Below are 12,552 nucleotides of genomic sequence, written 5' to 3'. Positions count from 1 at the left end.
TTTTCCCTACTTACAATATGGATAGCCACATGAGCGCACATGAGTAAACTTGCTATATTAGCCTGTTTTCCAAAAATAAATGTCAAGCTTATTTACTTTTTTGGAGGCATATTTTTAGTTTGCTTCACCCATCTGCAACGGACACAAGCACACCTCAAAATTTCCCTTGAAATTACACCCTCTCCCGTGAATGGATGAAATCTAGGAAACATTTTGGTAATCCATTTATTCTGGTGTACAGCAAAAAGGTCAGATGTTGGTGATAGTTTTAAAAACAGATGCAGCTTCACCCCCACATTTTATTAGTCCACAGCCACAAGGCTGGATGAGCCTAAAGGTTTTACTTTTCAACTTTTATTTATACTTTGCCCCATAGTACACTTGCGCTATCAAGTGGGCATGTGTGATAACAAACACTATGATAACAAACACAATCCATGCTTCACTAGGCCTCTCACCCCATGTCAATGTTTCATAAAAATAAAAAATAAAACATCAACGATGACTGTTTTTGCTAGAAGAACATATTCCATACATCATTCCACAAGGAAAAAGATAAGCATGATGGTGAGAGCTGAGTACAAACTGAGGGCCGGTATCAGATTGAGCTATAACAATAGAACAGAGGGGTAACCCACAGATAGATACATCTTTATAATTATCATGAATTAATTTGTCTAAAACATTTGAAAAGTCTTATATTTTGCGTAGAATGGAACGATCCATCAATAATACACAGCAGAATCTTGTGTTTTTTGAAACAAAAAAGGTGATGTATATACATTACTGAGCAAGTCTTTGGCACGGTAAAAAGATTATAATGAAAAAGTAAAGCTAAAATGCTTTAAAATGAAATTTATTGAAATCACTAAATTAAAAGATTATACAAACATCTTTGCACTTTCATACTGTTGCACAAAGAGTGGACAGTAAAATACATATATAGGACAAAATACATGTAAAACAAAATATTGGGTGCCTAAGACCTCTGCACAGTATATTTTATACTAATGTATTAACTTTTAGATGTTCAGAGACTGAAGCAGGTTGCAGTTACAAGTTTTTCAAATGGTTAAATTTACAATTTATTAGTATAGGCTATTCAGTTTTTCTAAACTACTCAGCCAGTCTAATTTATCTAGAAAATTGTCATTTTTTTCCCATTGATAAATCCTCTTAGAATTCTGTTTCGAAGCTGAGTCAGTTTAAGACCATAAATGACAGGGTTTAGAATTGGAGGGACAAGAAGGAATTCTATTGCCATGAAGTTCTGAAGACTTTGTGGTAAATTTCTAGAACCGTATCGATTGTTCATGACATCAAAAAGCAAAGCGAGAGAAACATTGAATAATGACAATAAATGTGGCATGCAGGTCTGCATGAACTTTCCCCTGTCCCTGACGGACTCCAGACATGATCTGACCAGATAGGTATATGAACACAGAATGAAAATAAAATGTCCAATTGTGACAAGTATGATAATGTATCCAACAATGTAATCTGGTATGGTTAAACTACAAGAGAGCTTAACCACAGACCAGTTTGAACAGTAAAGTCTTTCAATATGAGTTTGACATAGTTTCATTTGAATGGTAATTGTAACAGCAATAGTAAATAAAGAAAAAGTCGAAATCCATGGATAAAATGCTAACTGAGTGACCCTCTGTTTAGTCATAACAGAGTGATACTCCAGTGGTCTACAGATTGCTACATACCTGTCATAAGCCATCACTGACAGAATAGCAAAGTCACTACAGGCTGAAGAATATATTACAAAAGCTTGAAACAGACATCCTGCATAAGAGATGACATGATGATAGGACAACAAATCCAGCAGGAACTTGGGATAGAATCCTGAAGTACCAAAAAGTCCACTGATGCACAAATTACACAAGAAGATGTACATGGGTTGATGGAGATTTCCGTCTAAAATTATAGTCAAAATTAGAGCAACATTTACCATAATAATCACAATGTAATACAATAAAGTGAGAGAGAAGAGAGTGGTTCTGTAGTCCATTGTCTCACCCAACCCATAAAGAGTAAACACTGTAAATATGGTGACATTATCATCCAAAATCATATCTGGGAAGAAAGAAGACATTTTCACTCATTATTGATTTGTTTTATACATACAATGTATATGGTTTCCTCACCATCATGTGAAGAAATTAAAGTGTTAAAACATAAGAGAAAGCACATACCTGTTTTGTGTGCTGGGTGGTTCCATAGAAAGGACCTGTGCGATCATTACACTTGGTACTTTACATCACTGGAGGCACTGATAGATGTGGTAGTTTTATGCAGCGGCAACTCACAAAGCCTTAGAGGATGCTGTCTTGACTTTGACTAAATGAGAGAATACCAAATGTATGTAAATATAGTCCTACGTTTGAGTCAACTCTTGGTAAACAAATTGTACCAAAGTTGAAAGCGTTACAGCACAATGATTTTACGCCATCTTGCTTCTAAAATTTGTGTTGCCCATGTCACAAATATAGACCTGAAATAGACTTCAAGTTGGATATCTGTACACATTTAAGCCAGGGCTGTCGAATATTAACAGGAAACATACAGGATAATCTACTATCATACCCATACATTTTAAATGTACAGTGTAAACATAGCTCAACAGGCCTGTCAAGTTGTTAGATGTTTGACCCTGTTCATAGGTAAAGGGCCTTCACTGGTAAATGTCTGGTGAGGGAAATGTGAGGAGGAAAACGATACTGCCAAGCTACTCCGACACTTGATTGTGGTGACATGACACATTGTTAAAGCAAACTCATACAGACACATTCAGACCCCAAAACTGAGTAGTTATAAGGTGTGAATGGATCGTGAATATACTTCAACTTTAACACCCACAAATTGTACTAGTGCAGTGTCTATGTGAGTTATCTATGGCTCCATCGCTCAGACAATCTTCTGCTATCTTAATATTTATTTATATTTTTTTCAGACTGTGATTCATTCCCAGTTTTTCCTGTTAGACCGAAAGTGCATTCTCTTTTACATTTCCATATTTCACAATTTCCTGAATAACTTTGTCAGTTAGCCTTTTAATAAAGCAAGCTGGCCATGCAACTATTTGTTCATGTGGCTAGCTTTCTTGCTCACGTTAGCTGCTGATGCCAGCATTTATCCAAAACTAATGTGGTGTATGACAAAAGCTAACCCATGCTCACCTCTATTGACGGCTTCCTCACAAAACAGGAAACCTATCCTTGACTCTTTGGTTTCTTGTGAAACCCATTCCGTAAGCAGTAGTTAGTTTCTGAGTCTTGTTGGTTTTTCAATGAATACTACAGTGATTGTTGAAGCGAAGCTGAAACTAGTTGGTGGTCTTTTTGATTAATGTCAATAGGTTTGAAAATATAGTTCAACGACTTAGCTGTTTTTTGCCTCCACCTTTTTAATGCACAGTAACTTCTGTATGGTTTTCAGTGTGACATTTGCTGCATTCTGTATGCCGTTTCTGTCTTTGATGCACTGACACAAAACTGAGTGGCCTTAAATGCAGAAGAGCTCAGGCAACGGGGTGAAAATATACCAAGATTTATTAAATTTGGACCAAAACACCAAAACAGACAAATTATCCAACAAAGAATGTCAAGCGAACCAAACATGAATACAGGGGCTGTGAGGATGACAGGGCCCTCAAAAACAAACTCAGGATTTCAACTAAATCAAGTGCCAAATGTGAGAACTGTTCAAAACCATTTTTGACACCATACTTTATCCCACAGGAAGCTAACTCATGTTGATTACTCAAATTCAAACCTGAGTCGTCGTCATCACATATATACATATCACAGGTATACATCACATACATGTGTGATTAGAGTCTAGATTACCGTGATATAAAATATGTGGCATAATTAGAAATTGTGCTTAACAGCTAAACTACCTAGATATGATAATTTACTTAGTTGGAGAAATTGACTTTATTTCACCTTTCATGAATCCTCTCAGAATTCTGTTTCGAAGCTGAGTTAGTTTAAGACCATAAATGACAGGGTTTAAAATCGGAGGAACAACAAGGAATTCTATTGCCATGAAGTTTTGAAGGCTTTGTGGTAAATGTTTTGAACTGTATCGATTATTCAAAACATCAAAAAACAAGGCAATTGAAACATTGAATAATGAGATTAAATGTGGCATGCAAGTCTGCATGAACTTTCCCCTGTCCTCGATGGACTTAAGACATGATCTGACCAGATAGGTATATGTAAACAGAATAAAAATAAAATGTCCAAAATAGAAAAATATCATGATATATCCAATAATATCATTTGGGATGGTTGAAGTGCAAGAAAGCTTAACAATAGACCAGTTTGAACAGTAGAGTCTTTCTATGTAGGCTCCACAGAGCTTTAGGGTACTGGTCATTGTAAAAGAAATAGTGAAGAAAGAAAAATTGATAATCCATGGATAAAATGCTAACTGAGTGACCTTCTGCCTGGTCATAACAGAGTGATACTCCAGTGGTCTACAGATTGCCACATACCTGTCATAAGCCATCACTGCTAGAATTGAAAAGTCTCCACATGCTGAAGAATATATTACAAAAGCTTGAATGAAACACCCTGCATAAGAAATGACCTGATGAAATGACAGTAGATCTAGTAGGAACTTGGGGTAGAATCCTGCAGTCCCTAAAAGTCCACTGATGCATAAGTTACACAGAAAGATGTACATGGGTTCATGGAGGTTTTCATCCAGGACTATAGTCAAAATGAGAGCAACATTTACAAGTATAATCACAACGTAATACAGTAAAGTAAGAGAGAAGAGAGTGGTTCTGTAGTCCACTGTCTCACCCAACCCAGAAAGAGTAAACACTGTAATGACAGATAAATTATCCTCCAAAGTCATATCTGAAAAAAAGGCAAATAACTTAATTATTTCTGTATAAATATTGGGTTTTATTAATCCAGATACTGTATATGGTCTCCCCTACATATGTTACAGCTCATACTTAATAAGATATTTTATACAAATAGGACCTGTAAAATGTTTGCTCAGTACAAAGCAACATTTACAACATGCAAGATGTAATGAGTAGCTACCTGTATTGTGAGCTGGGTGGTTGGTTCCAGTGAAGAGATCACAGGAGTGGGATCACAACACTTATAGAGACACGGTAAGATGTTGCAGCTTTATGCTGTAAATTATCCCCCAGACGCGTTCTCGTCTCTCTATATGCGGACATTTTCCTCCCACCACTAATGAATGACTTTTTATTATATGTAAAAGAATACAAATAAAAAATAAAACAAGTGGTTTCATTTAGCACTGTAGACGGTGGGCCTGTAAGGAACAACATTTTATTACACTGTCTATACTGTTCAAGTTGAAATGGTAAATAAAGCACACTTATAATTGAAGCTGATTAAACAAAACTAAATTTGAATGTAAAAATGTTATCTAAATGTTGTCCTATACCCTAGGAAAAGTAACTTGTTTTCTTGCTTAGAGGGCGAGATGATGTTTCCGCCCTTGCGTAACGAGCTGTCAAAGGGGTAACGCTCTGGGCCTTTGCCACTTTGGAAGTGTATGCGTTGGTTCCGCAAAGTTTGAAAGGGAGAAGGTGGTAGAGATTATGGATGTCAGAAGGAAGATTCATTTTTAGATTAATTGTGGCACATTAGAGAAGTGCTGCTCTTCTTCCCTCATTGCATATTCGTCAGCTATTTCTCATGCAATTTCATGCAATTTCTCATGCAACAGGCCACATCTATACTATAATGCAAGGAATCTCTGTCTGTGTGTGTGTGTTCCAAGTTTGTGTGGAACATTTAGCTCAAGAACCTGGTTATGTGCAAAGTGTCAACCATATGAGCTGGCACTGAGGACCTCTCAAGAAATAGACATCACAGCATTGGCCTGAGCTCACTAAGCCACTGATCTCATGCTACACTGTGTGAAGTTGAAAGGTGTACTGCTCTGATGAGTGGTTTTCAGAAATATTAATCTATCAAGCATTGCACAGTCAGTCGGTGAACAAGTTTAAGAAAGCTTTATTGCTTGCGGCCGGCCGACAAGGAGACAAAAACATCACACGCCATTGTGCTACAAGTTTGTCCGCTAGCATGTTGTGCTAATTAGCTATTTAAGCAGAACCGCTCTTTACAGTCATTGGTTAAGACAAAGGCATGCAAATGTTCCATTGCTCTTCTTCATTGGCTCCTTGCATAGACCTGGCACAGGCGTGTGTGTGCGTGTTTATGTGTGTGTGCCTTTTGACCCCTGTAAGCTTGACCACATGATTCACCCAACACAGATAAGGCCAGACATCTTTTATGGCCTCTCCAGTAAGACAGTGGTCAGCCCAGGTCACCTTGTTTACATATGCCTCGTGTTCCCCAAAGTTCAGATTTGGGGGTAGGCCTCTCTCTACACACAAGGAATGCTTAACACAGAATCATTCTTATACAGGATAAATGAGTTACATCTTCAATTTTCCCAACAGTGGTTCATGAAAATTAAATTGTCCTTAATGTGCATCGCTTTCTATGACAAAACCTATTAAAGACAAGCAGACTCCACGAAAGACTGTGAAAACTACAACAGGCCACCACTCCAGTATAGACTACACAGACAATTTACCATGGTTTAGCTTATATTAAGACAAAAGGGATGTCATTTCCATTGCTTTGTTCGATATCATCAAACAAGGACTTACTTGCAGACACCGTTTGAATTGACAAGTTGCAAATACGTTTCCATCACGGGCACTTCACAGGGTCTGTAACTTGATGATTCAGGTCTGCTCCTCGGTCAGTGTCAAAATGAGCTGCAATGGGCATAGGACACTGTTTCTACCACTTTAGCCTCCTCAGTCGGTTTCTTGAGGCATGGAAATGGCGACCCACAAACGGGAATACGACAGGGACAAAAGTAATATGAATTTAGCTTCCTCGGTCGGTTGTTGGTGTCTTATTTGCATCAATGGGATGCAGAAAATACAAGACTATTTGACAGCACTGCATGGCACAAAGGAAAATATAAAAATGGTAATGTAAACGTTGCAAACACTCCTGAGGCAGAACTGTACATGCAGTACTACAATTGTCTCCTGTTTCCTACGTTTTCATTTATGCCATGTTGATAAAGATGTACTTTACTGGTATTCTGTTACATATTCTTACCCCCACAAACATATACATTTAGTTCATTACATAAGTCATTACATGGTTGAGCCAGTTGTCATGATTGTAGGCCTAATTCAACATATTTAGGTTACATAATAATTTGCATGAATGTACCAGAGTATTGGCAATTTGTTTAAAATAATAAGAAATTGCTTTTACGATTGCATAAGTGACTAGATTATGTACTTTTGAGAATTTCAATTGTGATATGTGATCTGAGAAATGGAGGCCCCAAAGCCCGTGAGAAAAACTGTAATCGCCAGCTGCATCACAGGCACTGCACTATCTACGATTTCAGGAGTCTGTGTGGGTATGTGTGTCTCACCGGTATCTTAATCACACATTGTATCAGGGGCACTGTGCACTAATCATTTTCAATCCAAATGTTAATAAAGACAAAATTCCCTCAATTCTTTCCTCCCATTCTGCAATCCTTTCTCCAAGGGCAGCCAGGTGCACTGACCAGCCAGGTGCACTGACCAGCCATTTCAACGCAACCGAGGGCCAAGTTCCAGTGCTCACCAATGTCCTGGCCATTTATTTAGCATGTTTTATATTGGAGAGGAAAGTGATAGGAAGGTGATAGTGCAAGTCACCGTGGCCCTGTACCAATGCTACTGTACATGGCTTGTTTGGTCTTCAAAAAATATGAAAGTGTAGTTCACTGTACTGTCCATTTCACTAGGTGATATTCAGAATTTCTGTAAGAAAGAGGCTTCTCTCCTTAATTCATGAGGTCATGTTGTTGACTCCGCACCCAGTTCATATAGAGATAGATTGGCATCATCCTAGCAGTCGGTCTAAAATCATTTCCAATTTTTGCCTTCTGTTAAATGTATGATTTTGAATGTGTTCTCGGTTCATGCTTTTTTTAAAAGTAGTTATGTTATGTATGTACAGTATGTATGGTTAATTGTGTGTTTGCTGTGTACTGTTTACATTTTCTGTAGTCTGTTTTGCTGTGCTACATTGATATGTCATGGTTGTTGCACTTTTATAGCAGGATTTATTGTATATGTTACTCCGCGTGTTCACAATTTACTTTTGGGAAACAAACCACCCTGAAATTGAGGAAGCAATATAATATATATCTAACAAATTACACATGACAGGGTTCATTAAGTTTTTAGTTTTCTCATGGAGTCCCCAGGGCAATGAATAAACAAATGTCAGTAATGAAGTGATAAATGTCAAAAACTGTCAAGTAGATGCTGTTGACCACACTTTAAACCACAGGCAGTTGACCAAATCTGATCACTCATCTTCTAACGGGTGTTATCACAGATATTACACATTTCACACAGATGTGAGGTCAGAACACTTTCTGCAACCTGCCATAAGGGAACATTGGTGTCAATTCCAGAAAGACACAATAAATGCTAAAAGACATGCGGTACATTTTATATTTTGAAAGGCATTTCCTAGTAGGCTACAGCACATTTTTTATGAGGCAGTTACACTTCAGTTGAAATGGAACTTTATGATGTTCTGGTACCAATAATGTTATTTTTACTACTTTATCTTTTTACCAGTTCATCATCTAATTTCAGTAAAAAACTAGTACAGATGCATAGTGTGTATATTTACACCAGAAAACGTTCAGTCATTCTGAATATCAAAAGACAAATCTATTACTTAAAACATCTAAGCACATCTAAGTCTAAGAGCATACACATTTGGTACATTTAACAGTAAAAAACAATGGCAGCTTTCTTGCTGTTAAACGCTGGTCCTAAACTCATTCACTGAGCCTAGCTCTTGAAATTCAGACTTTTTTTCAGCTGGCACAGTCAGCAAGAACAATCATTTGAAACTAAACACAGTTTAACTGATGGACAATGACAAGGTAGGTGATTTCACAAAATTATTTTAGATAAAGAGTTAGCAACAACCTGGTAATGTAGGGTGCATCATTATAAATTATGAAGTGAAAATATACTTTACATTAAATACATTTAATTTTTTTCACCTTTTGTACATAAACGAAGTATTCTGTTTTGAACCCGAGTCAATTTAAGACCATAAATTAAGGGGTTAAAAATTGGTGGGACAACAAGAAATTCTATTGCCAAAAAGTTCTGAAGACTTTGTGGCAAATCTCTTGAACCATATCGAGTATACAATACATCAAAAAGCAAAGCAACGGTTACATTAAATAATGACAGAAAATGTGGCATACAGGTCTGCATGAACTTTGCCTTGCTTTCAATAGACTTTAAACTTGATCTGATCAGATATACATATGAACACACAATGAAAATAAAATGACCAAAATAGAAGACTATGATTATGTATCCAATGATATTGTTTGGAATGGTTGAAGTGCAAGATAACTTAACAATAGACCAGTTATCACAGTAAAGTCTGTCTATATGGGATCCACATAACCTCAATATACTGGTTAACGTAAAAGCAGTAGTGAAAAAACAGCATGTAGAGAGCCAAGGATAAGAGACTAACTGAGTGACCCTCTGTTTAGTCATAACAGAATGATATTGCAGAGGTCTACAGATCGCCACATACCTGTCATATGCCATCACTGCTAGAATAGAAAAGTCAATACAGGCAGAAGAATATATTACAAAAGCTTGAATGAGACATCCTGCATAAGAAATCACATGTGAATGAGACTGCAGATCCAGAAGGAACTTGGGGTAGAATCCTGAAGTCCCAAAAAGGCCACTGATGCACAAGTTACACAGGAAGATGTACATTGGCTCATGGAGGTTTTCATCCAGGACTATAGTCAAAATGAGAGCAACATTTACCATAATAATCACACAGTAACACATTAGAGTGAGAGAGAAGAGTGTTGCTCTGTAGTCTATTGTCATATCCAATCCAGAAAGAGTAAATAAAGTGGATGTGTTATCCATCAATACCAACTAATACCAACTCTTGAACTAAGTGTTTTTAATGTTTGAACATTACAACTGATTGTTCGTCACGGAAGTAAAGATACCTTGTCTTGGCTCGTTCGACAAATGCGATTCCTCATGCTGCGTGTGTCAGTTTAATGTTTCTCACTGGCCTGTTTGCTAGTTGTTATCAGGACCCTTGACACTAACATTGTTGCATAGCAACAGTAAACATTGTTGACATATTCAACTATTACATTTACTGTATGTGCTCAAAAATTGTGTCATTGTAACAGTGTGACGATAACACTATTTAAATAGTTTGAAATGTTCAGCAAATCTCAAAACATTATTGATACACATGAATGTGTTATTGGATAGGGTGGTAGAGGTGGGGTTAATTGTAAATAAGAATTGTATATATAATCAAGGAGGCCTGATTTGTTAGTTTATTAACCTGGTTAGCTACACGACATCATTAGTTGGGGGGGAGGGTTGGAGAAAACATTATATTTCTGACTGCTCATCCTTTTGTAGACGTTTAGAAAGGGGAAATATACCTGATCTACAGTACCTGCATGTGTGATTTAGTGGGATTAACATCCGGACTTGAACTATGTGGTTCTCAGATGCATTTACATTTATGCATTTAGCTCTCCAAGAGAGAGCTTTGAAGCAAACATGAAGCATAAATTGTGAAAAACAAATAAGTGCCAAAGGGAAGAACCATAAGAGCATGCAGTTAAACAAGTTACAATTAAACAACATGAAACTCAAAAAGTGCAAGTGTACCTGTAAAAAAAAAAAAAAACAGTAAAAAATATTTCAGTGAGTACAAAAATTTAAATCTGTTACAACTAACCAACAGGAGCAACAAGGTTCACAGTCAGTGTCTCTGAAGGAGGTGGGAAGTTGATTGCACCATCAACAGTTACAGAAACTTTACGGTCAGAACTGGTCTGTAGTTAAACTCGCTTGCTCTTCCACAATTACAAACAACATTGTTGGATATATTGTCATATTTCTCTTTTTTGGCCATGTCATATTCATTGTGTTCATCTGTATATTTGATCAGGTCATGTTTGAAGTCCATAGAGAGCAGGGGTAGGTTCATGCAGTCACATTTACTGTCATTACTAAATGAATTGTACATGATGTATTGTACACCCGATGTGGCTCGAGATTTACCACCAAGTCTTCAGAACTTTTTGGCCTTAAAGTTTCTGATAGTAACAGATTCTTAACCAACTCATGTATGGCCTTAAACTGAGTAAAGTGAGAAAAAGAATACTGAGTTATTGTGAGAAATTCTAATAGAGTGAAATGTAAATAATACATAAGGCCTCATGCAAGTGTTAATCCCATACCACATCCTTCACATCTAAAAGCACCAGCGGGCAGTAGGAACCCTGAGTGGTTGTAGAGAACGACCCCTTAGCTTCAGTCAAAGAGGTACTATTTTCCAGATGAAGGCTTTTCTTTTTTACACACATATTTTGTGTTTGTGTTTCATTTAACCATGTATGTTTCAGTTCATCAGCATGGGAAGGTTATGCAAAACATTTTTTTTTCACATGAATTCTGTATTTTAAACAGCCTGGTTTCATAAAGGGCTTTACAATGTTATTGCAATATGTAACTGTCAACTGTAGCGGTCAACATCAGTATCTTCAAAGACTATCATGTTATTCCTCTTATTTATGTTACGGCCAAGGCCTGGTTCTTGTCCCTTTTACACTCCCTGCTGGTTCACCTGTATCATCCTGCCTAGACCCTACACACCTGCCGCCCATTACCTCATCATCCTGCATGCTTCAACCCGGCTTTCCAACCACTCCTCGTCAGATCGTTGTCACAGCTACTGTGGTAGTATGCGCTTTTGACCCGCAAGCATTGCTTGATTCACTTGCCTTCTGTAAACCTGATTTCTTTGTGCCCAGGATCGTCATCCGCAAACCCAGTCCCTGTCTGGCTGCCGACCCGCTGATTCACCAAACAAGACCACAACTCAGGACCACACCCAACAAATAACCTAAATTGTATCCGTACTGCGTTTGGGTCCACTCTGTACTACACCGTAACAATTTATTTATGTTAAAATGTGTCATTAATCAAATACAAATAAACCTGAAACCAGGCGTCAATTATTTGAATTGTGTTGATGTATGAATACATATGCCATGGGCTGCTAATCAAGTTTTCCTCCAGAAACCTTTGTGCTTTTCTTTTATATTCAAAATATGGAAAAATGTGGTTGTTAGTTAATGCAACATACTAATATTAGTTGACACACATTTCTATAGCAGTTACCATTAGGTCTCTGCATTGGTGATTTACTTATAGTACACTGTATAGTGTAATAACAAATATATTTACGATAATTTCTTAAAACTGTCTATTAGCCATGAATTAAGTTCATGTTGTGCCACTAGTAATGTGACATTTTTATTTTAGTCATATTGTTGTTTTGTCTATACATTTGCAGAATATAAGATTTTACATTTCTCAATGTTTGAATGAGAGCATTTTGAATTGGT

General features: G+C 37.1%; 3 protein-coding genes across 3 annotated transcripts; all 3 read right to left on the bottom strand.

Annotated features, from left to right (window-relative positions):
• Positions 1-1,138: 1,138 nt before the first annotated feature.
• Positions 1,139-2,104, bottom strand: LOC146234893 (olfactory receptor 4S2-like). The gene has a single exon (XM_084688600.1). The coding sequence runs from the start codon at positions 2,102-2,104 to the stop codon at positions 1,139-1,141; it is 966 nt and encodes a 321-aa protein (XP_084544726.1).
• Positions 2,105-3,924: 1,820 nt separating this feature from the next.
• LOC146234892 (olfactory receptor 8I2-like) lies at positions 3,925-4,878 on the bottom strand. The gene has a single exon (XM_084688595.1). The coding sequence runs from the start codon at positions 4,876-4,878 to the stop codon at positions 3,925-3,927; it is 954 nt and encodes a 317-aa protein (XP_084544721.1).
• Positions 4,879-9,112: 4,234 nt separating this feature from the next.
• Positions 9,113-10,220, bottom strand: LOC146234891 (olfactory receptor 1D2-like). The gene is made up of 2 exons (XM_084688594.1): positions 10,120-10,220; positions 9,113-9,897 (listed from the first exon to the last, which is right to left on the bottom strand). The coding sequence occupies exon 2, from the start codon at positions 9,869-9,871 to the stop codon at positions 9,113-9,115; it is 759 nt and encodes a 252-aa protein (XP_084544720.1). The 5' UTR covers positions 9,872-9,897; positions 10,120-10,220.
• Positions 10,221-12,552: the final 2,332 nt, after the last annotated feature.

This window comes from Hypomesus nipponensis, chromosome 23 (genome assembly GCF_054491055.1).
Source record: "Hypomesus nipponensis isolate SF chromosome 23, ASM5449105v1, whole genome shotgun sequence".
Lineage (NCBI taxonomy): Eukaryota > Metazoa > Chordata > Actinopteri > Osmeriformes > Osmeridae > Hypomesus > Hypomesus nipponensis.
The sequence above is the reverse complement of the archived record's forward strand: the minus strand, read 5'-3'. Positions and strand labels throughout refer to the sequence as shown.